The 26,430-nt window shown below is 42.0% G+C and overlaps 1 protein-coding gene across 3 annotated transcripts in view; it reads left to right on the top strand.

Annotated features, from left to right (window-relative positions):
• Positions 1-25,131, top strand: part of Ermp1 (endoplasmic reticulum metallopeptidase 1) — a 40,611-nt gene extending 15,480 nt beyond the window's left edge. The window contains exons 6-15 of one of the 3 annotated variants that reach the window (XM_031390062.1): positions 934-1,026; positions 3,454-3,666; positions 5,389-5,609; positions 9,304-9,478; positions 9,822-10,012; positions 15,153-15,305; positions 16,098-16,300; positions 17,310-17,425; positions 20,614-20,777; positions 24,744-25,131. In XM_031390062.1, the coding sequence (XP_031245922.1) occupies positions 934-1,026; positions 3,454-3,666; positions 5,389-5,609; positions 9,304-9,478; positions 9,822-10,012; positions 15,153-15,305; positions 16,098-16,300; positions 17,310-17,425; positions 20,614-20,777; positions 24,744-24,944 (1,730 nt within the window). In that variant the 3' untranslated portion in view covers positions 24,945-25,131. Of the gene's footprint in view, positions 1-933; positions 1,027-3,453; positions 3,667-5,388; positions 5,610-9,303; positions 9,479-9,821; positions 10,013-15,152; positions 15,306-16,097; positions 16,301-17,309; positions 17,426-20,613; positions 20,778-20,863; positions 23,634-24,743 lie in introns of those variants that run through there. The other 2 variants (XM_031390065.1, XM_031390063.1) reach the window with 2 other exon arrangements.
• The last annotated feature ends 1,299 nt before the right edge of the window (positions 25,132-26,430 follow it).

The raw sequence follows: 26,430 nt of genomic DNA, 5'->3' as shown, positions 1-26,430 counted from the left end.
TTCTCTACTTTTCTCTCCCAGGGTGTCCTTTCCCTTATCTCTCGCTTCTGCAGGTCGAGCGGAAGGGCCTGTACTCTTGGGTATATCCTTTTTCTTCTTTCTCTCCCTTTTCTCCTGGCTAGCCTCCATTCTCTCATCTTTTCTCTCCCTTTTATTCTGGCTAGCTTTTATTCTCTCCTCTGTTTCTGACATGCTATCTTGCAATTCCTCAAGTGCCCCCGACGCCACAGAGGCGGGGCATTTCTCATCCTCCAGGCAAGAATGTATAACAAGCGCCATTAGCACTATTACCGTGACTTTGGCCGCGCTCTCTAACCCTGAGAAAGGGTCGGAGGAATTAAAATCAAGCAGCATGCCTCTCAGAGCCTACCCTGTCCTGCAGTTCTGAAACCTACCAGCTGTTGTAAGGTTCTCCCAGCGTCCTGGGTTTTTGGCACCAGCTGTAGCCCGCGCAGTCTCGCCAGCAAGAAGACACGTGGACACTAGGTTCCTTCTGCAGCAGTGTTTATTGTCCTCATCCAGAGGGAAAAAAGGCTCGAGCCAATAATCCACACTGCTTATATACACCACAGTGCGGTGTGTCTGCCCACAGTGTGGCGTGTCTGCCCATGATTGGCTGTTCGCTCATTACCCTACGTAACGCCCCAGAATGGGCCGTGACTTTTCACTCTACGCACATGCGCAAACAGTTGTTTACTAGGAGTTGACAGCGGAAGTAGGCGCCATCTTGCCATGGCGAATGTCTCTCCAGCTTCACCGCTCCCCACACCCTGGTTCTAGATTTTGTAAGAAAAAGATCTAGTCATTCATGAATATAACAGACATCAATTAACCTCTTGTTTTCGACATTTTGTCTTTTAGAATGTGTCAGACAAACAGGCCCTAACGTAAGTCTGATCTTTAAAGTAAGATGACTTTTGTTGTCTGTCTTAGGAATAGACTTAGCTTTTATTGAAAATGGATACATCTATCACACCAAGTATGACACAGCGGACAGAATTCTCATAGACTCCATTCAGAGAGCAGGTCGGTATTAACAGGTTTGGCTTTTTGTTTGTTTTGTTTTTGAGACAGTTTCTCTGTGTAGCCTTGGCTGTCCTGGAACTCACTCTGTAGACCAGGCTGGCCTCAAACTCAGAAATCCACCTGCCTCTGCCTCCCAAGTACTGGGATTAAAGGCGTGTGCCACAGGTTTGGCTTTTGATATACAATGATGAATTATTAAGGATGATCTATAACGTATGTTCTATAGTCTGTGTGGGAGAGAGACAGTGTGTGGCCAAATGAGTTACAGACTTGGAGTTGGAAAGATGAGGGCTTGAATTTTAGTCTTTGATGTCTGACTTAGCAATTAAAAACTTAGAAATAGTCACTGTGAAAACTTACAAAGAAGTGGCCCAGGGCTGTGGTAGAGTTTTGGGTTCACTGATATAATTTGGAAGGGGTGGCCCCAGGCTGCAGTTGGACTGTTGCAGAGTAAAGCACATAGACATGCGAATCCTATGAACTGCAGTCGCATCAGGACCTGGGTTTGCGCACCAGATGAAAGCAGAGAATAAATGGTGCATGGATCCCATGGTAGAGTGGTAAGGACAGAGGAGGCACTTACATAGACAGCATTACAGTGCTTCCCGGAGGTCTAGAGGCATTAGGGGAGGCCCATCTGAGGTGACAGGGCTTTGGGCTTTGCAGAGAAGATGACCTTTTAAGTAAAAGCACAGCACAGAGCAGGAGATCTGGGGAGGAGGGGATGGGTGTATGCTCTCAGACTGGAACAGAAGTAGTCTTTTCAGAAATAGAAGAGGATAATGTTGAAATATATGGGGGAAGGACGCTAGATGGCTTTAAAAATTGTCAGAGATTTGGAGGTAGAGAGCTTGCCTAATGTGTGCAAGGTCCTGGAGCTCATCCCTAGCATTGAAGAATGGTTGAGTAGATGGCTCAGCAGATTAAGGCTCTTGCTGCCAAACCTAGCAAGCGAAGTTTAATCCCTGGGACCCACATGGCAGAAGGAGAGAACCAACTCCAGAACGTTGTCCTCGGACCTCTGCATACGTGCTGTGGTGTGTGGCACCCCTAGTGAATAAAAATGTGATGTACAGTGTGTAAACTCAAAAAGAACCTAAGACAAGGAACCCTTGACGGTCTCACTAAGGTAGACTCACTGATGAGCTCAGTAAGGTGGCTTAAGTGTTATGTTCTGGCATAGTAGCATGGTTTAGGGAGTGAGGCTCAGTTTCCAACAGTCCTTTAGACGAAGACGAGCCTTGACTGGTCCTAACAAAAGGAGTGCTAGGAAATAGGTACATTTTGAATGTTTGGAGTCTCTCTCGTCTAGGGTGTGTGTGTGTGTGTGTGTGTGTGTGTGTGTAACTTTCCTCTCTTCACTGACATAGTTTCTTCCTCTAGCGAGGTCCTACCTGTTCTTACTGTGTAGGGCAGTACCCAGGCTACAGGTGCTCACTACCGGTCAGCTCCCTGGCTCTGCTTCCAGACCGGGTGACAGGCCTACATCACCACACCTGCCACACCTTAGAAACACTTTTTTTTTTTTTTTCTGATTTCACTCTGTAGCCCGGGCTAGCCTTGACGTTGCAACCTTTCTGCTTCCTTCCTAACTGTGCCTTTCGTGTCATTTGCTCTGGTTTGTAATCCTGATGTACTGGGGTCAAACACAGGCCTTGTGCATGTACTCCAGGACAGCACTGTAGCACTGGTTCCAGAGCCAACTCCCCAGCTAGTTTTAGGGAAATTGTTTTTGTTTTATTTTTAGGACAAGGTCTTGTATAGCTCAGGCCAGCTTTGAACTTGCTGTATAACATAGGCTGGCCTTGAATTCATGATCCTTCTGCCTTTGCCTCTTCTTCCTAATAATATTTTTTAAAGATTTATTTATTTTTATGTGTATTGATGTTTTGCCTGTATGCTTGTCTGTGCAAGTGCCAGATCCTTTGGAACTGGAGTTACAGACAGTTGTGAGTTGCCATGTGGATTCTTGGAATTGAACTCAAGTCCTCTAGGATAGCAGCCAGTGCTCTTAACCACTGAGCCACCTCTCTAACTCCCCCTAATAATTCTTAACAGGCTTTAACAACTTCATGAGAGGCCTTTTTTTTTTCGTTTTACCACTGAATTTTTGGTCTTAGTGCCTCACATGGTTATAATGTATCCTTGAGTCAGGCTGGAGACGGAGCTTTGGGACAGGGGTTTGGACTTAGGGAACAGCAGTGTTAGAGGGACAAGGCTGAGCTTCTCAGTGGGGAGGAAGGACAGCAGGGGCAGAGACCTCCCCTGGGAGATCTGGCAAGCCAGGGGGAGCGGTGGAAGGTGGGAAGAGGTGTCTGTTCATACCTTATTTTCAGATAGCATCTGATTCACTTCTGCTTCATGAGGCTGTGTGTGGAAGTCATAATGGAGTAGCTTACTAGAACATGTTATTTTTCTTAATAAAAGGTGACAACATTTTAGCAGTTCTTAAATACCTAGCTACATCTGACATGCTGGCTTCTTCGTCTGAGTACCGACATGGAAACATGGTGTTCTTCGATGTGCTCGGCCTGCTGGTCATAGCGTACCCTTCCCGTGTCGGCTCCATAATAAACTACATGGTGGTTATGGCTGTTGTTCTGTACCTGGGAAGAAAACTGCTGCAGCCCAAACACAGGAGTAAGTCTTTCCCTTTATTGTGCAGTTCTGGAATGGGGTGGGCTTTGCTGGGGAGATTTTAGCTGTTGGTTTTGTTTCTTTAAGGAAGTATAGTATCTTAGGAGATTACTTGATTTACATTTTTAGACATTCCTAGATAAATTTTGAGCTGTATGCTCATTGTTTTTGAGGTTGAAGATGATAGTTCTTATGGGCAAAGTCAGCTGGAGTCTGCCCTAGCCAGACTAATGGAAGGCAGGGCCAAGTAAACCTAAGCCCTGCTATGCAGTGGATGCCCTGTGCCCCGCAGGGCTGGGCAGGAGGCTGTGCCATGGTTCCTTGGGCTGCCCATCACCCATTCAACAGCTATGTTCATTCAGTCTCTTGTTAAGGTGTGAAACTACTAACAATACTGAAGTGGAACTTCAGTAATGGAAGATGTTTGCTTTTCAAAAAAAAAGAAAGAAAGAAAAAAAGAAAAGGAGTTGCTAGAATTGTTTTTCTACTTATTAATAACAGATTTTAATTTCTTGAAATTCAGTAATATTTTATACTATAATTAAGTCTATAACCAGTGTTAAAACTAAAATTTACACAACCCAAAAGAAAAACAGGTTTGTAGAGGTTGACTTTTTATTTTTTAAAAAATATTTATTTCTTTTTTGTGTATGTGCACATGTACAAGTCTGGAAGTCAGAGGGCAGCTTGTGGGAATTGGCTCCCTTCTTCCACCATACAGGTCCTGGGACTCAAACTAAGCTCATCAGCTTGGCCTATTGAGCTCTCCTGCCGGTCCTGTAGACTGACTGTTAGTGGAAAGCCTCATGAAGTCTTCTATGCCACAGGCCAGCAGCACACAGGCCTGAAATGGATGCAATTGCAATCTTTCTGCTTCCCTTCTGCCTGAATCGTTTCTGCTTGAAATGTTTCAGAGTTTAAATTGTCATGTTATCACAATATAAGTATTTAGCAGCAATGGAAACAATTCTTTATCACCAGTTATTTTCTCTGTCATTATTTCCCATCTTTAAAAACATTTTACATTTATTTATTCTCCTACTTATTTGCGTGAGTGTATGTGTGAAGTCCGTAGCCAGCTGTGGCTTCAGTTTGCTGGGGTCTGGGGATTGAACTTAGGCTGCCAGGCTTGCCTGCTGGACCATCTTGCCAGCCATACACTACTGTCTTTTAGCAAGAGTTTATATGGAACTGCATCTTTTAAAATTTTTGCTAATATTTTGATAAATGAAGCATTCTAAAAGTAACAATTACTACCTCTTTTCTTAGTAAGGAGGGTATCTGAACTCCTGTGAGATTTCTCTTAATTGTTAATATCTGAGCTAGCAAGATGGCTCAGCAGTTAAGAGCACTGACTCCTCTTCCGAAGGTCCTGAGTTCAAATCCCAGCAACCACATGGTGGCTCACAACCATCCGTAATGAGATCTGACTCCCTCTTCTGGTGTGTCTGAAGACAGCTACAGTGTACTTACATATAACAAATAAATCTTAAAAAAAAAATTGTTAATATCCTTGGACTCTCAATGTATTCCTTGAACATTACCCTTAATTCTTACCCTATTCTTGTGTTTGACCATTCTCTAAACTACGACATTTAAATATTTTCAATTATGCAGTAAATATTTAGTTTTAGTATTTGTTCCTTTAGCTGGTTTTGTTCTAACTGGTTTTATAATTGATTTAATGAAGATCGTGACATTAACTTTTTATTTTCTCTTCATTAGATGCTAATTATGTGAGAGACTTCCTGTGCGGACTTGGCATCACTTTCATTAGTTGGTTCACTAGTCTAGTTACAGTCCTCATTATAGCAGTGTTTGTCTCTCTCATTGGACAATCTCTTTCATGGTATAACTACTTTTATATCGCTGTTTGCCTGTATGGAACTGCAACAGTCGCCAAAATAATATTCATTCATACTCTTGCAAAAAGATTTTATTATATGGTAAGTGGCTGATGTATTTATTGTTTTCTTTTTGCTGCTTTCACGAACTGAAGACAAAGAAGTGAGATTATTGTATATGGTCTTTCAGAGCTATTAGACATTGTTCAGCTGGATATAGACAGTGCTGCCCCAGTTGTGTTAATTTCCTGGACTTTCCTTATTCTCAGAAGTGGGGTGCAGAATTCAAGTGAAGTTGCAAAGCTGTGTTTTCAGCAGTGTTTAGAATGGTGGTGGCAGTGAGGCTTGCTCGGTGGGTCTCTGCCTGTACTGTTGTTCTTTAAGTGTGTTTCCTTGCACCACTTAGTCATAAGTGTGAATCTCACTGCTCTCCTCTGGACTGCACGGCTGGCGAGGGTGAAATGCTGACTTCTCTGCTGCATCCCTGTATTAGGCAGTGTCTGACATAACCTGACATGATAAACACTACATTCCTAAAAGAATAGTACATGGAAAATCTTATCATTGTTTTTTCCTTCACTTTTCCTTTTATTTTACATTTCTTTTATTATACATTTCCCCCTTTCCTTTCTACTTTCTAATCCCTCCTATACACCTCTCCTTGCTCTCTTTCAAATTCATAGCCTCTGTTGTCATTGTTAAATGACATAATATATATGTATGTTCATATATATATTTATGTCCATAAATAAAACTTTTAGTCTATATAACGTTATTCATATGTCCGCTTTAGAGCTGCCCATCTGGGGTTAGATAACCAATTGTGCTCTTTCTGGGGAGGACTGTTTCTCCCACTGTCAGCATTTCCTAGTTGCCCTTCTGTAGTTCTTTGTGTAGGGTCGAGGTCTTGAGGTCTTTCCCCTACCTACTTTACCATGTCTACTGCTGTTGGCCTTGTACAGCTAATATTAATGTAATAGTTTTGTTGACCCTTTATGGATGTAGCTTCCGACATTATTAGGAGACATAGTGTCATAGCAAACTTGTTTATTATCCCGCTTTTGGTGTCCCCCTTTGAAATGTTCCCTGGGCCATAGGTTCTAGAGTTGTTTGTAGATGTATTCCTTGGGACTGGGATCCACGGGTTTCTATTTTGATTGGTTGTGTTTTTCTATAATGGTTTCCATCTGTTGCGAAGTTTCCATGCTGTAAGGACTACAGTTCTAAGTGAGTATAAGGACAAATATTTAGTATGTAGTTAGGGGTTGTCCTGGTTTGGTAAAGTGGTGATTGTAGGTTCTCCAAGATCCATGACATAACAAGCCCTGGGTTGGCTGGGTTAAGTTGGCTGGGTTTCCTGTCCCAGGCATTATTTCTCTCTTGTTGAGAAGGTCTCAAGTCCAGATAGAGAGCTCCGGTTTTCTTGCCGTGCCGGTCACGGTGGCTCACAGGCTTTGTAGCTGGGTAGGAAGGACTGCTGGTTGCTTCTGTCCTTTGGAAGCTTGCATGCTGCAGTCTAGTATCCTAAGGCTTGGCTAGTCCTCAGCAAGGACGTATCCAGGTCCAGCTTACAAGCATTTGGCCCCCATGTCTGTGCATGGTGTCTTCAACAATAGGGAGTTAATATCTTCTACCTGTGAGGGGCAACCAAGGGCAATTAACAATAGCCTTTAATGTTTTGGGAGTCTCTTGGGCAATCCTGATCAAAGACTCAAAAGAGGACATCTTATATCATCTGGTGTGGTTGTGTACATTTTGTCTAGATCTCCTCAAACTTCTTTCTTTGGTCTCTTGCCTTCCCATTGATGCCCAAGGTGAAGGGCATCAATGAGCATTTGTTTCCTGTGCAGCAGATGCTTAGCCATGAACTTCCTTGTGTGCATTGTTACTTAGACATTCTTGATGGCTGCAGGCTGAGAATAGTCAAAAAGGAAGAGAGCACCTTGGGTCTCTCACAGGCTGCAGCTTGCTCATTAGAGCTACATTGGTTGGCTGACTCCCAAGGACCTGCCTTTTCTGCCCACCCAAGCTGGAATTAGCAGTGAGTGCCAATGTACCCAGCTCATTTATGTGGGTTCTGCATATACAGTACTTTACTGTCTCCTAAGGCCCCCCGCCCCTTTATTTGTATTTTGCTCTTTTACTTTTGAGACAGGGTCTCACTAAGTTTCCTCAGGCTGGCCCTGGACTCACCCCTGTATCCCGAGTGGGTCTTGACTGTGTGTCCTTCTGCTTCCTGGGTAGCTGGGACTGCACGCCTGCATCAGCAGCCTTGTTGTTTTACAGACTTGGCACCCAGTTGACTGAGTGCTCCATAAGAATGTGCTCTCTTCCTCTGAGCAGCTTCATTTGTGAGGTGTGAGGACTGCTGTGCTTTGCAGCCATGGTGCAGTGAGGAGAAGTCAAGTAGCAGTTCTGGGAGAGTGCAGGGGCAAGAGCCATGGCCTGCACTGGGTGAGCCTTTGTTTATGGAGATGGTGACATCTGAAGGGGCTTCAGAAATAGAGAACAGGCACTTAGCAGTCACAAGTGGGGATGCATCTGCACAAAACACATTTGGGCCACAGTCAAAGAAAAAGTCCAGCGTGGCAAAGACAAAAGGAGAAAAACCTTAGCAGGCAGAAAGTGGGTCAAGGTGAAATTTGAGATTGGAGGTTGGCCCTAGAAGTCAGTTAGGCCACCATTATTAACCTTTTCTCAGCAGGACAGAGATGAGCAGTTTTATGATTTAGTGAGGAAGCTCTGGCACCTCTGTTGGAAAAGGACAGGAGGAAGGGGAGAGTCAGTAGAGGTGTGGATGAAAACAGATTTGAGGAACACTGTTTCATTTGTTCAGCTTTGGCACTTACTGTAAAGCATGTTCAATCATTTCAGAGATCCTTACTAAGCTCTTTGAGCGCATTCAGTTTCACATTAAATTACTGTTACTAGTACGATATTGAATTTTCTGAGACAGTCTCAGAGACCTGCGTTCCCAAGTTGGGTAAGAATCTGGCTTCAAACTTCAGGTTGTCCTACCTCAGCCTTTGGAGTGTTGAGTTTACAAAAAATGCACCACCTTATCAAGGCTCAGATTGAGTTCCAAGAATTATTTTCTTTTTTAAAACCATGCCTCTAATGCTGGGTTGAGCTTGTAAGTATTTAACCAGTCAAACCTGTTTGCCTGTGAACTTTATAAAGTGGGGTCTCTAAAGACAAAGATCTCTGAGGAAGTAGGATGAGAATGAGAGAAAAGAAGCTTAAAGGCAGCCATTCCCTCTTTGGTGTGTATGCGCTGTAATTATGACTTTGAGGCATGCACATATTAAAATGTTTAAAGTTCCTTGGGCGCTTTCTTCTGAAAGGTGCCCTTGGGCTTCACGTCTTTAAAAGGAACCTCAAATTTTGTAAAGAAGTGTCAAGAATAGAGAAAGGTGGCATAGCATCAGAGGTGATGAAGTGGCAGGAGGAAAGATAGGAAATCAAGCCACATGTCCCCCATGGCTGTTGCTGTGATGGTGTGGTTTGGTATGTGCTCTGTGATGCTGCAGCAGCTGGTAATATCCTGCACAGACCACTGCTCTCCACTGCTTCAGCTGTGTTTGGAAGTTGCAGCACATAAGAACACGGGTGGGAGCTTTTAGGAGACAAAGGAGCAGAGCTGCTTCTGCTGATCATATTGAGTTGCCCCATCCTGGGCAGCGGTTGGACTTCATCAGTTTGACCCTGCTGAAAATAAGATGCATTTGACCTTGAGATAGAAATTGCAACAAGATCTTTACGAATGACTGAATGAGACTATTTCTCTCTCTTCCAGAACACCAGCGACCTGTACCTGGGAGAGCTGTTCTTTGACACCTCCCTGTTTGTGCACTGTGGTTCTCTTGTTGCTTTAACTTACCAAGGGTTTTGCTCTGCGTTCTTGAGTGCTGTCTGGGTAGCTTTCCCATTGCTCACAAAGCTTTGTGTGTACAAGGACTTCAAGAAGCACGGTAGGGTAATTTTGGTTTTTGATAAAAATGGGAAATATGTTAAAAATGTAAGTCTCCTAGAGATTATTTGACCAAATTATCTCTCCAAAATATTTGTTTTATTTTTTTGTGCCATGCAAGTATCTTATACTGTCTGCCCCATCCCATTCTCACATTTCTGAGCATATGCTATTACACTGTTTGTACTTTACCCTCCCTGATGAAACTGTCTGAGTGCACCAGAACACATGCACCCAGGGAGGCAAGTCCCATCTCACCCCGTCTCTGTCAAGTGTCAAAGCAGGTAAACACTGAAGATCGTGCCCTAGAATTCCATAGGTTTGTTTTCTTTCTTTTCCCCTAGGTGCCCAAGGAAGATTTATTGCTCTTTACTTTGTGGGGATGTTTATCCCGTATCTTTATGGACTGTACCTCATCTGGGCTGTATTTGAGATGTTTACTCCTATCCTTGGAAGAAGCGGTTCGGAAATCCCTCCTGATGTCGTGTTAGCCTCCATTTTGGCTGTCTGTGTGATGATTCTCTCCTCTTATTTTGTAAGAAAAAATGGACTGTTTTTATTTTTTATATATGTGATGACTTAGCTGTACTGGATTCTGTGAAATTATGTTGCTCATACTTTATTAAGAAAATCTAAACAAAAGGGGTGGGGTCAGTGTCTGTGCACTGTCAGTTTAATGTGCCAAGAAAATGTAAAATGATAAGGTGGCGCACACTCTTGATCCCAGAACTCAGGAGGTAGAGACAAGAGGATTGATGAAACCATGTTTTGTTACTGTTTTAATGTTAAAACACACACACATACACACACAGCCTTCCTAGCTACCCAGATCCCCCTTTCTTCCTCCCCACCTAGAGATAGGTTCTCTTTCTGACTTAGAACTATGAGTTACCAGGACGGCCTTGACTTGTGGTACTCCCAAGTGCTGGGAGGGATCATAGCTTGCGTCTAAATCCTCTCTTCAAATAGCCTTCCATCGTAGCAGATATGAATGTGTGGAATATACACTGTGTGGATTGAGATGTTCTGTTCTAAACTTTCAGAATAGTCCCCATGAGCATGTTTTGAAGTTAGTAAGAGGCCAGTTCACAGTAGTTTAGGTTGTGTGTATGTGTGTGTGTGTTTGAAGTGATTACAGTATCATTTATTTCTTCATTGCTGTCAAATCAACATTCATGAATTTGCCCCTTGGGGTAATACCCAAGCATGCTTTTGTCTCTCAGTATCTGTGAGTATACTGCCCAGGTATGGAGTCCTACCTTTGCTTGTCTCTGTGCTTCTTTCCCCATGGGATACCTTAAAGGAAAGGAAAGATGGTTGGTCAGTACGGACCAGACCCCTCAGGAGAAGTTCTTTTGGTATGGTGTCTGAGGCTGATGATGAGCCTCTCTAGAGAAAGCAGCTCTGTTTTGCGCTTTCCCCCTACAATCCCTAAGGAGTCTTTACTGAGTACTACAGGTACTCCTTGAGATGTGAGGCTTGGGGACCAAGTCGAGGCAGGATTGGAGTTCTTTACAGCTCAGGTCTTCATGTACAGGACAGTGAGCTTTTTCAGTCCTTGTGGAAATTAGGTTCTGAGGACCTAGGGAGATAAGAAAGTTACCACGGTCATAGTCCATGTCATCTATAGATACTTCCTCATCTGTCAGGAAAGCCCTGCCTACATGGCTTTGCATATATAACCACATAAAGTAATTCTTATGTACACATGCTGTCTGTTGGCTATACTAGTGTTAAAAGGAACCTGACATCCTAAGTGGCAACCAGACTGCAGGCTGGGGCTGTAGCACATTGAGAAAAGTGCTCCACTCACATGCATGAGGCCCTAGTCGCGGTTCCCCAACACTGAACGAACCTCCCCTCAGACAAACAACAAAACCTACCTAAACCTGAAGTGTTTACAGAGGTGGATGAAATTGTAATGTTTCTTGCTTACTTCTTTCAGTTTTATTATTAACCCTTCAAGCCTGTAACTGTGTATTTGCTAAGTATAGTTGCTCTTCCTTTCACTGTGACAAAATACCTGATAAAAATAGGAAAGGAAAAATTGATTTTGGGTCATGGTTCCTGAGGGCACTGCTCATCACAGTGGGAAAGGCATGGTGGTGCTTCTGGTGGCAGGAATCTGTGGCAGATCTGTGTGGAACCATGACAAGAAGCCAGGGATAACAGACCAGAGGACGTGCCACCAGAGATCTACTTTCTCCACTTAGATCCTGCCTCCTTTGTCTCTACAGTCTTCCCAAATAGCACCTACCAGCTAAGTGTTTAAACACAGAAACTTGAAGAGAATACTTTACATTTATGATAGATAGGTTTGCTGTTGTGAGGATGAAGGGAGATAGAGGCCTGGGCACGATGACACCAAACTAATCCCAGCACTTGGGAGGCTGGGGTAGAAAGATCATGAGTTTGAAGCCAACCTTGATTACGTATTTGTGATGCTGTCCCCAAAAGCAAACAACACAGCCCTGGAGGAGAGAGAAGATTTCTTTTTTGTTTTTGTTTTGTTTTGTTTTGGTTTTGGTTTTTCCAGACAGGGTTTCTCTGTGTATCCTTGGCTGTCCTGGAACTCACTCCGTAGACCAGTCTGGCCAAGAACTCAGAAATCCACCTGCCTCTGCCTCCCAAGTGCTGGGATTAAAGGTGTGCGCCACCACTGCCCAGCGAGACAGCAGATTTCTGTGCTCTGTAGATGGGAGTCTAGTCTAAAGGTAGTTATATTATGAATTAGGTTTTCATTATTCTGCTTCCTAATGCAGACCCTTTAATACAGTTCCTGATGTAGTTGCCAAGTCCATAAAATATTGTTGCTATTTCATAACTCTAATTTTACTAGTTATGAATCATAATGTAAATACCTGATATGTGACCCTGTGAAAGAGTCTTTCGGCCTTCAAAGGGGTCAAGACCCAAAGTTTGAGAGTCGCTGTACAAGTGGCCTACAAAGGTGATTCAGATACAGGGTATTTGAATTCTGGTCCACTGATGATGTGGAGGGAGAATACTGAAGCTGTGAAACTGGAGATTAGGAGAGCCCCTAGGCATGGCTGCACTTGAATACATAACAAGATCAAAGTGCATTATCATAAAGTATATCTTACCCAGAAGGCTTTTGGAAAGCATACCTCTTGGAATATTAATTACACCTGAGTATGTTGGTAGTATGTACCTGTGATGACAGCGCTTTTAAGCCCTAGGCCAGGCTGGTGTAGACAGGGAACTGTAGGCTAGGTTGAGACAAGGCTATACAGCGAGAACCTGTCTCAAACGACCCTTCTTCTAAAACTAAAAACCGTATTTCCTTTTGTTACCATGTGAAATGGTACTGTTACTCTGAGATGTTGTAAGTTACTGTTCTCTTGGTTTTTTTATTCATGTGTTACAGGTTAAAGACAGCTGCTTCTTGATTGAATGAGTTGCTCCATGGGTAATAGAACACTGAACCGTAATCTTTATCTCAGAACATGTCCTGTAGTCACTGAGGCTTTACTAAATATGTTTTAGAAAACAGTTAAGATTTTTGTTAAGAGAGAAGCTATCACAATTTTTGGAGTTATTCTTTGTTGGGTATCATGGTTATACTGACTGGCCAAAAGCCAAAATAGGCCTGATAATAGGCATGGGATCAGGGCACTCAGCAAGAAACAGCTATACTGGGGTCTTTTTATGTGCCTTTAAGAAAAAAGCGTGTGGGCGCATGTGCACTTTGAGGGCACGGGATGGCATCAGGTACCTTCCTTACTATGCCCTGCCCTATTTCCTTGAGAGAGTACCTCATGGAAACTTTCAGCTAGGCTGGCCAACCTGAGAGCTCCTAGGATCTGCCTGTCTCCAACGCCCCTCCCGTGACCTCCCCCGTCCCCCGCCCCCAATGCTGGGGACTTAAACCATTCTTGCCATGGTAAAACATGGGTGAAAATTTAAACTTAAGTCCTCATGTGTACACAGGGAGTGCTTGTACCTACGGAGCCATCTTCCCAGTTCCATTCCTCATTAGTTTTGGTGATTTGAGACAAGGTCTCACATGGCTCAGGCTAGCCTTAAACATTTGGAAGATGACTCTGAACTCTTGACCTTCTGGCCTCTACTTACCAAGTGCTGGAATTACAGGATTATGCTACCATGCTTAGCTTCTTCATTTGATTCTGTACTCACTCAAGATCTTAAAAGTGATATAAGATATATTTAAGACAGTGTACCTGTAAAGGTGCTTAACTATAGAATCAAGCACGCTGCCACTTTACGGCCGCTTCTTCATCTTGGTTCTGTGAGTCCATCCATTTGTAATTTCCCAGAAGGTGAGCCTTACAGTGAGGAGACGAGGAACTTCGATAGAAAATGGTAGTTTAAAATTGGATTTTAGGGCAATTTCGGCAGTAGCTAGCTTGGGTGTGCCAGAACTACAGTATTATAGCAAAGATTTATTTATTTTCAAATTATGTATTTGTAATATATATATTGCTAAAATATATTAATTTTCCTCTACTTCCTTTTCTTGAACACTATCATACATCTGCTGCATGTCCAAATTTACCAGCACATCATTAGAGGAAGCTCATTACTTGGTGGGAGATTTGAACCCTTTTGAGCATTCTGACCACTTGGTAGAGGAACAAATAGGGTTATAAGTTGTTTTGCTGTCTCAGCACCTTAACTCCTGGGCTTGTTTATTTCCTAACATAGTATACAAGTATAAGATCTTTCATCCAAGAATAGTACTGTTTGGTTGAAATTTCTCAGAAGATACTGGAACATTATATAAGAGGCGACAACTTAGCATAAACATTGATATTTGCTTTTTAAAAAAATTTTCCTCATTGAAAATATCTTCATATTCATCTTCTTCATGAGCTTCGGGGTGGGCAGGAAGAGGCAAAGGTAGGAGCTAGTTTCAGGTAGTTTCTCAAAACCGAGGGGACTGTGAATGTGTTTTGTGTGTACTCGTCTTTCAATTTGCTGATTTACAATAAAAAAGCTAAGCATATTTCGTGGGCTTTTCTGGATGTGAACCTTGCAACTGAGCCATTCGTGCTGTTCTAAGCTCAGATTCATTGTGTAGTGTTCACAATGATTAACCTAAAAGGACAGTACTGTTTCATAGTGTGGTTTTTCCTCAAATGCAACTTCTACAGGGTCCATCTAAAAACTAGTCTATATGCCTCCAGCTCTTATTAGCATGTTACAAAACACTAGAGGTGGAATCTGAATTTTATTGGAACACATGCTTAGGCATAAACCTTGAGAGTTTGGCCGCTTTAATGCCATGCTTGGATTCAGTTCTGTGGTGTCTGCTGTGCAGGGCTGGCCATTGCTGGCCACTGAGGCACATGGGGCAGTGGCTTGGCTGCTAACAGGTCCTGGTTCTTTCTCCTCGGATGTCTGAACACAGGATCACTGTGCTTTGTTTCCAGTCTCCCTCTCCCTTTGCTTTCTGACCCACTGTCAGGAAGTGCTGTCCTGTCTCGCTGAAGCCATCTGTCACTTTCTAGGCTCTCACTTGGGATGGACACACCTGAGGATCTACTCTTTTGTTTCCTGGGTTTCACTGCACACCACACATGCTCCTAGCTTTTCTTTGTTGTGTTCTAGATAATACCTACTAAAAAATATCATGGGGAAGACCTCTCTGTTAATGTTACGAATTCGTAATTTGCTTCTGTACTTGTGTTTAGATTACCTTCATCTACCTTGTGAACAGCACAAAGAAAACCATTTTGAGTTTAATGCTTGTGTGTGTGGTCACGTTCCTCCTTGTCTGCAGTGGAGCCTTTTTCCCATACAGCTCTAATCCTGAGAGTCCAAAGCCAAAGAGAGTGTTTCTTCAGGTAAGGGAGGTTCTTCAGAAGCAGTGAGATTCAGGAGCTGAGAATCGCCTGGTGCGTTTTGAGCTTCACCAGTGAATGGGAAAACTGACTTTTCTGCTGTTGACATAATTTAATTGGTTTAGATTTGTGTATAAAGTGGCAAGGAACACTGACCATCAGTGGGCATTCTTATTACCTAGACACACTTTCCATAATATATGTATGTATATAAAGTATGCATGTGTATAATCTGGAAGTCATGAACATTTAAAGCTACAAATAGCATAAATATCTGTAGGCTGATTAAAAGTAGGCATCAATTCCTTGGAGCTGGAGTTTCAGGTTATAAGCCACCTGATGTGGGTGTTGGGAACTGAACCAGAGTTTTCTGGAAGAGCAGCAGAACATGTTCTTACCCACCAAGACATCTCTCCAGCTCCTGTTTTGGTTTTGAGACATTCTCTTACAGTATTGCCTTGACCGACCTTCAGCTCTTGGCTCAAATGACTCTCCACCTCAGCCTTGTGAATTATTGAGACTACAAGGACACACACTGTCCCTGATCAAGTCTTATATATATTTTAAGTATGCATTCAACTGTAGTTGTGAATTACAATAAAAGTCATTTGCATGTCTGTCATCTAGTTTAAAAGGAAAAAACCCCACTAGCAGTAACTTAGTGATTATTAAGTCTCCTTTTTATTTCCCTGTTTCTAATCAATTTTTGGAATGGTCTTTTTATCTTTATTAAACTGGGGTAGGAATGTGGGTGAGCTAGCTGAACCGTTTTCTTATTAGTCTTGTTCTTTTCAGCACGTGAGTAGAACTTTTCATGACTTAGAAGGAAGCGTAGTAAAAAGAGACTCTGGAATATGGATCAATGGATTTGATTATACTGGAATGACTCACGTAACACCTCATATCCCTGAGATCAACGACACAATCCGAGCTCCCTGTGAGGAGAATGCTCCGCTCTGTGGCTTCCCTTGGTATCTTCCAGTGCATTTTCTGATCAGGTTGGTTCAGACCTTTTCTTAAACTGGGGTTAGTTCCCAAATTCTATCACTGTCAGGCCTCAGTGAGACTTACCTTAACTCAGTCAAGTGCTGGTTGTAGTGTTTCTATATTACCATGAAATTTCCATTTCTTTAGTCAGATAATGAACTCAGGAGCATAGTTGCTATTTTTTTTCCTTTTAAAGTGTTTTATTAGAATCAGGAAACTATACACCTCCATTCCAAGCCATTGTGTAAATATAAAATAGATATACTTTAGGCAAGATAAGCTTTTATTACATCGTCTAATATTCATGTTCAAATGAAGGTCTGGTTCAGTCCAGGCATACTTGAATAACTTGAATAGACAGATGCCGCTGATGTGGTCCAGCCAGCGCGCATAGCTTGCAGCCTCTCATGTTCAGATAGCTGGTAACAAGCCATCCAGCTTGTCAGTGTGAGTAGCAGCAAAGTCCTTCACCTCAGGTAGGACAAATCATAGTTTGCTATTTTAAACTTAAGAAATCTCTCTTCAAGAAACTTGAAAAGTAGAAAGGGTGATGCTGCTCCTGACTAGTGTCATACAACAGTTGCGGCTTCCTCCCAGCTTGAGATACTCAGACAGTCGGCATCTCAGTATTCATCAGAGGAAATGCGATAGGCAGTGGAATTTCCTAGGCAGTTCCTGTTTTTAAAAGGATTTCTCATTTCTGTGCACAGTGTGTCTGCCTTGTGCCTGTGGAGGCCTGTGGAGTCACAGGTGGCTTTGAGCTGCATACGGATGCTTGGAACTGAATCTGGGTCCTCTGGAAGGAGGGCTTGTCAATTGTTGAGCCATTTCTCTAGCCCTTAGCTTTAATCTTAACATTGAGAAGGATTTGTTAACAACCTGGCCAGCTGAGGAGCTGGCCTCATTTATCATTTCATCAGGCATTTCTCAGACCCATTTTGGTGTTCTAAACCGTTCTGTGAGTTACGGATTCTGTTAGTTACTAAAGCATCCTAAATATTCACACTATCTTTCCAACAGGAAAAATTGGTATCTTCCAGCTCCAGAGATTTCTCCAAGAAATCCTGCTCATTTCAGACTTGTATCCAAAGAGAAGATGCCATGGGATTCAATAAAGTTGACCTTTGAAGCAACAGGTGAGACAGTTTCCTTCTCCTGCACTTCCTAAGCTTTTCAGTTGGCTGCCATCTACGTCTTCCCATGCACCATATCAGAGAAACACTTACTTACTGATTGACTGATTGGGGTGCCTCACTCCAGAGCCCACCTGGCCTATGGTCTTCCTGCCTGCGCCTGCTGAGTGCTGGAATCAGGTACCCTCACACCTTGGATATTACAGTATTTCTAACAGCAGCTAAAAGTTACTTCTTTAAGAAAAATCTAATCTGTTTTATTGCTTAGAGTAGTTTTACAATCACAAAAATATTGAGCAGAAAGTACAGTTTAAAGCTTATCATGTTTGCTCATTTTTTCCCCCTAAAACCCAGCTTTTGTTCACTCTCCTTTGAGTTCTAGTCTAGATTGGCCTTTTTCTATTTCTTTAAGTTTCTCTTCCTTTCCGTGTCTACTAAAGTGGAAGCTTAAATTACCCCACTTAGATTGTTATTCCTAATATATACATTCAGTGCTATAAATTTCCTTTTTTACACTTGTAACTTTTATACCCAAGAAATTTATATTTGGCTCTAGGGCTATAAAATAGGTGTACAAATCAAACACTGATAAATCACAGAAATTTATTTTGACACAGTTCTTTGGTGTACATATGATTTTGCTGGTTATTAAAGACAAAGGATGTTTGCACACTGATAAAAGATGGACATGCTTACTCATTCTTTACATAAGGGACGACACCTGAGACTCCCTATTATAGGTGTTAGAGTGTCTTCTGTGTTTTCACAAGCTGATCAATACTTCGACTTTATAATCATCGGTGCTGAGAGTTCCACTCTGAATAAATATGTAGCATATCTGAGTAAATATGTAGTATAAAAATGGCAGAAGTATGTTTAGAGTCAGAAATTGTAAAATTTTGTCCTAGTCTCAAGACAAGATCCATGTAACAACTCTAAGAGAAACCTGTCAGGAACTCAGACAGCAAGTCTGAGAATTAAAGTCCAACACATTCCAGCCCAAAGATACTGAGATTTGGTATTTACATGCTGATGAATGAAGGTAAAAAACATTTAAAGTGTATGATTATTATGTTTCTGTCAGAGAATACAATTTTCTATGGACAGTATAAATACTAATTCATAGCCCAATGACTACTGAATCTGAACCAGTGTGTTTCAGGCAGCATTTGGTGGCATTGCTATTAAGAGCACCCGGTGCTTTGTCACCTGGCTGTCTTGGAACTTGTTCTATAGATCCCACTGGCCTCCGCCTTCCCAATGCTGGGACTAAAGGCATGTGCCACCACTGCCCAGCCCAGTTATGACTTTTATAAAGCTTTACTGAAAGTCTAGTGTTAGATAGTTTGTTATCAAACAGATCCACACTGTCCCAATGCTACGCACACTCGTCTACTCCAGTCACATCCAAAATATCGGGGGTAAAAGCCTGATTAAGGATAAGAGGCAATAAGATTCCAAAAGGAGTTCTGTGCCTCCTGGATATTCAGACAGTCACTGGTATCTCCTAACTCAGATGTGTTCCAGATTAGTCTTTCCAATCGTCAACATGGCCTCATATTTAGGCATAAAGGTACCCCAAGAAATGATTCGTAAATGGTTAAGATTGGGCATTGTCTCCTGGCCGACACAATGTTTCTAACCTATCCTGGTTTATTACCAGGCTTCCCATAACTTGTAATTTCTCTCTAGGAACTGCCTTGCTAGAGCTAACAAGGGTCAGGCACATTCCTTAGGACAACAATAGTTTACAATAGCTAGAAATGTTTTACACACTAGAGAGTAATGAAGGGCTTCCCTCACTTAAGGACATTAGCTAGGAGTGTCAGGTCAAACTCTCCTAGTCATTGCCTCCAGCAGAATCAGAGAATTAGCGTAGGAAAACCAAAATGCCTGAACAGGGAGGGCTCCACTCCTCTTCACACCTGACAACCAAATCCCACTGACCTTGATGCTACTTAAGCCTGCTTTTCACTTTGTATACGAGGACTGGGACTCGCACTTCACTTGCACTGGCGCTCAGACTAAGACTAGAACTTAGATGGGCTAGGACTCAGATTCATGCAATCCGCAGTTCTCCGGGCCCAGAGCACTTGGGCCCGGGAGATGCAGTACCAGTCCAGAGGAGATAGCTACTGCTTTAGACCCAGTATATTTCAGATAGCCTCAGATGTACCTCAACTATTGAGCTGCCAGATTTACCATCTCTCTTTTGCAATGACTGTAAAAGTCTGATGCCATTTCTAAGAAATACATTTAGATCCTATACTTCATGTGTCGTCTCTGCCATCATTTCTTCGCCTACGCCTTGTCGACCTGACTAGGACCCTGTTTCTCCCACGGGTTGAGGGAGGCCCAGATTGGCTGGCCCGTGGCATCCCAAGATTTTCTTTTCCTGCTACATTCTCTTCACCTTTCTACTAGTAGGTCTTGCAGATCCCAAGCAGTGATGCCCCTGCAAGTCTTGTCCTAGGCTTTCCCGAAAGTACTGCGGGCTGATTTACTACATTTGATTACTTCCCACCTTAAAATTCAGTGAAGTTCTGCTGCTTGCAGAATGACTAGACTACTTCTACTACTACTTTAAAGATTTACTTATTCTATGTACATGAGTACCTTGTAGCTGTCTTCAGACACACCAAAATAAGGCCTCAGATACCACCACAGATGGTTGTGAGCCACCATGTGGTTGCTGGGACCTCTGAAGAGCATCCATTTCTCTTAACTGCTGAGCCATTTTTCCAGCCTAATGACTGGCCTTCTTAGCATTTTGGGTCTTTTGTATAAAGCTAATAGGTAATGTAAAATGTGATGGTTAACTTTGTATCTTTGGCTAGACTGTAGTACCTGGACATTTTCTGATAACATGTAAATAGTGGATTTGAGTCTGGTTGACCAGTTACCCTCTCAAACAGTGAGAGTCTTAGGGAACTCCCTACAGGCAGATTACCTTTAAACTCTTCCTGCAACCTGTTCTGGTGGAGGGGCAGGGCTGGGGATTAGGTAAGTTACATCAGCAGTTACCAAGTTACCTTTCTAACTTAGATTCTGCCCTTTCTGCTCTCTCATTACTTAACCTTGTCCAAACTGCTGAACCTCTTTGAGCTTTGTGGAGAGCCATCGAAAGTCATACCACAGATGAAGCTTGACAGTATTGCCACTGCTGATTGACTTAAATGTTCCTCTTACAGGACCAAGCCATATGTCTTTCTATGTTCGAACCCACAAAGGATCGACGCTTTCTCAGTGGTCTCTTGGCAACGGTATCCCAGTCCCAAGCAGAGGAGGGGACTACTTTGTGTTCTATTCTCATGGACTCCAGGCTTCTGCATGGCAGTTCTGGATAGAAGTACAGGTGGGAGTTTCCTAGGCCCCAGAGTGTATGCAACAACCTTGGAGTTCAGTGTTCTGGCTTCAGCGAACTAACTGATTTTTCTCCAGCAGGTATCAGAAGAACAGCCAGAAGGAATGGTCACTGTGGCCATTGCTGCCCACTACGTCTCAGGGGAAAGCAAGCGATCCTCAGAGCTGGATGCTCTGAAGGAGAAGTTCCCAGATTGGTCATTTCCCTCAGCATGGGTTTCCACCTACAGCCTCTTTGTGTTTTAATCTTGTGGACGGACTCTGAGATAGTTTCTCTCCCATGGTACATGGATGTTTGTAATACAAGTCAATGAATTTTACTGAGCATATATATGTTCAAAGAGCTTTTGGGATAATACTCTTCAGGGCCAAGTACTTTGGGACAGTGATGCCTGGCCAGGTCAGTTGAAAATTTCTGTTTTCTGACACTTAAGCACATGTGGATACTGCCAATCATGTCATTTATATGACTGTAGGGACTCAGCAGCAGCCACTTCAGTAGCTTTCCCTTGAGGAGCAAGAAAGATGTACACCCTTAGAACAGTGTTAATGAACCAGGCTGGTCCACTTGTCAGTGGATGGTGGGTAAGATGCCGTTCACTAGAGTAGTACCTCTCTTTGCACTACACCTGTATTCACTGGAAAGTAAATGCACAAAGGTGGAAGCCGCTGCAGCGCCTTAGATGCCGAGCACTGCTTCTTGAGGCAGTGTTCAGGTGGTGGTGTCTGTTCTGTTCTGAAGCCTAAACCCTGATGCAGAGCTCTGGCCTCACTCCTGAGTAGCATTCAGTATCAGCTTTCCCCCTCAAACATGTTCCTGCCATTTACCTGGGGAAGAGAACATTTCTTCAGGAACATTTTCTTCTTACATTTCATGGGTTGTTTTATTTGTGCAAGCACAGAACTTAAACTTCTTCCCCAGAGCACTGAATTGCCAGCATAGCTGTTGAGGTGGATGAGGAGGGCTGGGAGGACTGGGGATTTTATAATATTTATTCTCTGTTATACAAGATTAATCTTTTAGCACAAATTCTTTATTGCTGCATTGGGTTTTCTGTTTTCTAGCAGTTGACTAAGTTCTTGTAACTTGCTGTCAGTGAGAACTGGCTGTCCTGATGTTGAGGTTGTAGCTTATACAGGAGACAACTATATCTGTATTTGTTAATTTTCAGATCCTGCATAAGGGCAGCAGTAAGATTTAATGGTGCTTTTCATTCTGAAGACAGGGATGTAGCTTGTGAGGTATGTCATGGCAGTGGCTCTTGTGGTGTCTCTAGGTTCCATTGGTGACAGAGGATGAGATGAACAGTAAATTATGCTAATTTTACAGTAGTAAATGTAAAAAGACAAAATTTGAGTTAGCCAACAAGCATGACCCAAAATATAGTTGAAAGAAAAGCCATAGTAAGGCAAAAACAAAACAAAACAAACAATATCCTTATAAGGTGGGAACAGGAAGGCATCTCTCAGAGTGGCCCTCAGAACTGTCTGAGCGTCAGCAGGAGTATAGTTAAATGTGCACTGGAGAAGAGCTTCTGAAAACTGCTTGTGTGATTGTGTGTCGGTTTCTTAATCATGTTCCTTGTATTGCCTGCCTAATCTCTAAAGCCTTAAAAATCTGGGCCCATGCAGACATAAGGGCTGCAGTTGGAGCTGAATGGTAACATGTTGACTGTCACATGTGGTAACACTGTAAAGTGGAGTCACTTTTCTGCTGGACTCACAGATATCTTATGTCTGGCTCCTGCTGTGTATGTGTGAGGTAGTACTTAAAAGTTTGAAGGTTTATGTATAGCTTGTAAAGAACCACAGCTGAGGAAAATAAGTAACAATACTAATAGCTCAATGAATTTCAAAATACATGCTTATATTCTGTGCCTGGGTTAATCTGAAATTGATTACTAGAAATTGTGGGGGAGGGCAGCAAAATGTCATGCTGAGGAAGTACACCAACACCAAGATTTCTCTGATTTCTTTCCTTTTGGCGGGCACCTTTTCAGTATAATCAATCATGGTTTTTTTTTTCTGTCCTTAGGTTGTTTCTCTATGCAAACGATTTTGATTTTCTCTAACATTATTATGCAACCACTAACAAGATGTTTGGTTTCAGGGCACGCTTAAAGGCTAGAAATGGTCAAGTAATTACATGCAGTATTTATGACTTTAAAAAAGCACACTCTGTACTTATCACTAGCCCCTCCCCCTTTAAAGATTATCTGATCACTTGTGTAATTCACTTCTGAAAAGATAGTTTCAAGGTCAAAGTAAAGCATAAGCAGATATTAGGAAGAGGTGTAAAGGACTGATTTCACAGTTCTTAATTTTTAAGAAAGATTGTTCTACACAGTGTTTCCAGTTTAGCAGCTAAAATTAAATGTCTAAGATCCCCCAACCTGGTGTCACGGTGAAGGAGATTAGACCACAAGCCAGCCTAAGTGACTCAGGAAGTTGTTAGAAGAACATGTCTGTCCATCTTGTTCTCACTTCTTTGCTGACTTGTTGAGGGTTAATTGTTGCCTTACAATGTTACCGAAATAAACTTTTTAACATACTGGTTGGAAAAAATGGATCTTTTACAACTGCTTTTTATTCTGTCTCCGTATTTCAAGGCTATTTATATCCCTAGTCTCTCTCTGTGTCTCTGTCTGTCTGTCTGTCTCTCTATATATATGTACACATATACACACACACATACTATCTTTAAAATGATCTATCTAGCTTGAATGATCTAGATAGTGGTATAAGCAAAGAATCAAGATAGAAATGCTCACTTCACCTGGAATCTTTTTACCTGGAATGAAACTGTGCATCCGAATTTCAGAGAAATAAAAAGAACCTGTTTAGCAAATGGTAAAATCCTGAGTATATTTAGGTTTAAATATTCTCTACTGAGAGAGGAAGTCACAAAAGGAAACCTTTTTAAAACTCTGGCTAGGGATATGAGCAGGACAAGAAGTTACACTGCAGCCTTGACACACAGGGACTTCTCGACACCCATGGGAAGGCCGACACCAGGACCAAGCCCGCAGCATTTCTCCAGGCTCTTTTAGTTTTCTGAGGAGATTCTGTCACAGCAGTTTGAAACAACAATTTTTGTTCTCCTCATTTTAGGGCCAATAAAGTCACAATGCACATATGCCTCAGTATATTGAACTTAAAAAAAAAAAAACATTTGATTGAATTTATTGAGAATTTATTGAATCCAATATCCTGACCAAGTGGGATCAGTGAAATGTACCACACAAACAATAAATGACCTATGACCATCTCAGATGGGGACTTTTTCTGAGAAAGGGGTTGTTTTTTATGTTGTTTTATCACTCAAAATGATCTGTTTTGATATCAGCAAGAAATTTAACTGTATATATTAACTTTCAAGTAGTTATGCTGAACCAAAACAATGCAGCAAAACAAAACTTAAAAAAAAGTATACAACAACCAAAGAATAATTTTCATAATGCCAGAATTCTTGCCTTGGTGTTTCCTGGTTCTGCTAGTAAACACTATGTATTTTATCAGTCAAAGGCAGCCCAGATTCTACCTGGTAAAGGACTTCAGGAGAACCCAGAGCATCATACTTAATGATAAAAGACTTCCTAAAGACAGGGAGAAGACAAAATGTCAATTGCCTCTCCTATTGATCATCGTTCTGGTGGCTCTGGCCAGGACAACCTGGCAAGAAAAGACAAAACATCCAGAGCTGAAGTGCAGAGTTAAAATGATATCTGGTTGCAAATGACATGATCATTTACATAGAAAATAAAAAAAAAAAAGAGCAAAGATCAAAGTAAGCATTCCATTTATAAGAATACCAAGAAGAATGAAATAGAATAAAGGCAAAAAAGTACAAGCTATTGCTGAAAGAAATCAAAGGGCTAAAACGAGCCAGACATTCGTGGCCTGAAGCATGATACTACAAAGACTGCAGTCTTCAAACAGATTTGTTTCTACATTGCAGACCATCTCTACAAAGCTCCAGCTGGAGTGTACGCACACTGAAAAGTCCATCCGAAGTCCATATGGCACACAGGAGTCCTACAACAGCCAAGGCGGCCGTGAGAGAAATGCATCTGAAGTCCATAGGGTACACAGGAGTCCTACAACAGCCAAGGCGGCCGTGAGAGAAATGCCGTGCTTGTGCCTCCAAAGCGTCCCGTGAAGCAGGGATCACCCTGCAGGAAGACTGCACATCTATAATGCGTCTATAAAAAACCCGCAGTACAGTGTTTTTGACAGTTCAGTCGGGGGGAAAAAAATCTTTTCATAAATTGTACTCAAAACATTGAATATCCATATGTAAAAGAGTAAAGTTAGAGTCCCTCAAATATACAAAAATTAACTCAAAATGTGTCTAAATGTTTAAGTTACAATGGTAAAGCATGGGCATAAATATAGCCTTGGGTTAGATCGTGGTTTCCTAGTTACAGCACAAGCAACAAGGAGAGAATAAACTGAACTCCTACCAACAGGAGAAGATGCGCTGCAGCTAGCATGGTGCTCAGGCCTTTAACCCCCGCACTTGGGGGCAGGGAGTGGGAGGGGTGTAGAGGCAGGTGGATCTTTGAGGCCAGCCTGGTCTACAGAGTTAGACCAGGACAGCCAGGCTATTATGAAGAGAAACCCTGTCTTGAAAAACAAAACACAACAAACAAAACCCCAAACAAAGTAACTAAAAAGAAAAGAAAAATTCTTCCAGAATTCCAAAAGATAGAATCAAGGAGGGGAAATCACAATACTAATCATAAATTTGGGTAAAGCCTAGTATCCAAAAATACATAAAATCACTGGCCAACTAAAGATAAAAATAATCTTTTAGTTTGGTCTAAAGACCATGTAAGCCACCTACATCAAGTGTAGGTAGCAGAAGCTAGAGCCTTCACTTACAGCTAATGGGGACTTTAGTGAAGGCACTCTAGCATATAGACCTTGGCACTTCCTCAGGGACATAATCATTTTATCATAATCCAGCAACTGCGCTTCTAGAGAGAATTGAAAACTTCCATTAAGAAAACCCTCGTTCCTTGAATCCCCTTCCTTATCCATGAGGACATGGTCCAAGTTCCTCAGTGGGTTTTCCTGAAACCAAGGATTATGTGGTACATCACACTTTTTACCTATATATACACATGTGGTAAGTTAGGAATTAGGCAAGTAAGAAACATATAACAGTGTGCTGTAATAAAAGTGATTTAAAACTAACGAACTATTAATGTCTATATTTTATATTTAGTTCTTTTTGGACCTTATTTGACTGAAATCCTAGAAGGCAAGGCAGGGAAAGGGAGAATTACTATGTGAATGTTTATAGAGTAACAACCTAGTCAAAAACCCAAACAGCAACCTTTAAATTGACAGTAAACACATTCACAAAACAGCATTATTCAGCTTTAAAAAAAAGTAAAGTAAATATATGAAAAATGTTCAATACATGATGCCAAGGTAATAGACACCCATAGTCTAGATGGTCCACAGAGTATAGAAGGGGCATGGGGAACCGTGCAAGTCATCTTTAATTCTATCTGCTAGAGATGATGCCTAGTTTTTTGTACACTTCTGTTTGCTTGGTGAACATATGGTGTGCATAATTTTCTATCATTTCTTCACTATATCTTGAGCATGTGATGAATGGTCCCAATCTTCTGTTA

The sequence above is a fragment of the Mastomys coucha genome, unplaced genomic scaffold (assembly GCF_008632895.1).
Source record: "Mastomys coucha isolate ucsf_1 unplaced genomic scaffold, UCSF_Mcou_1 pScaffold21, whole genome shotgun sequence".
Classification (NCBI taxonomy): domain Eukaryota; kingdom Metazoa; phylum Chordata; class Mammalia; order Rodentia; family Muridae; genus Mastomys; species Mastomys coucha.
Note: the sequence above shows the minus strand (reverse complement) of the source record. Positions and strands in the feature narration are given on the sequence as shown.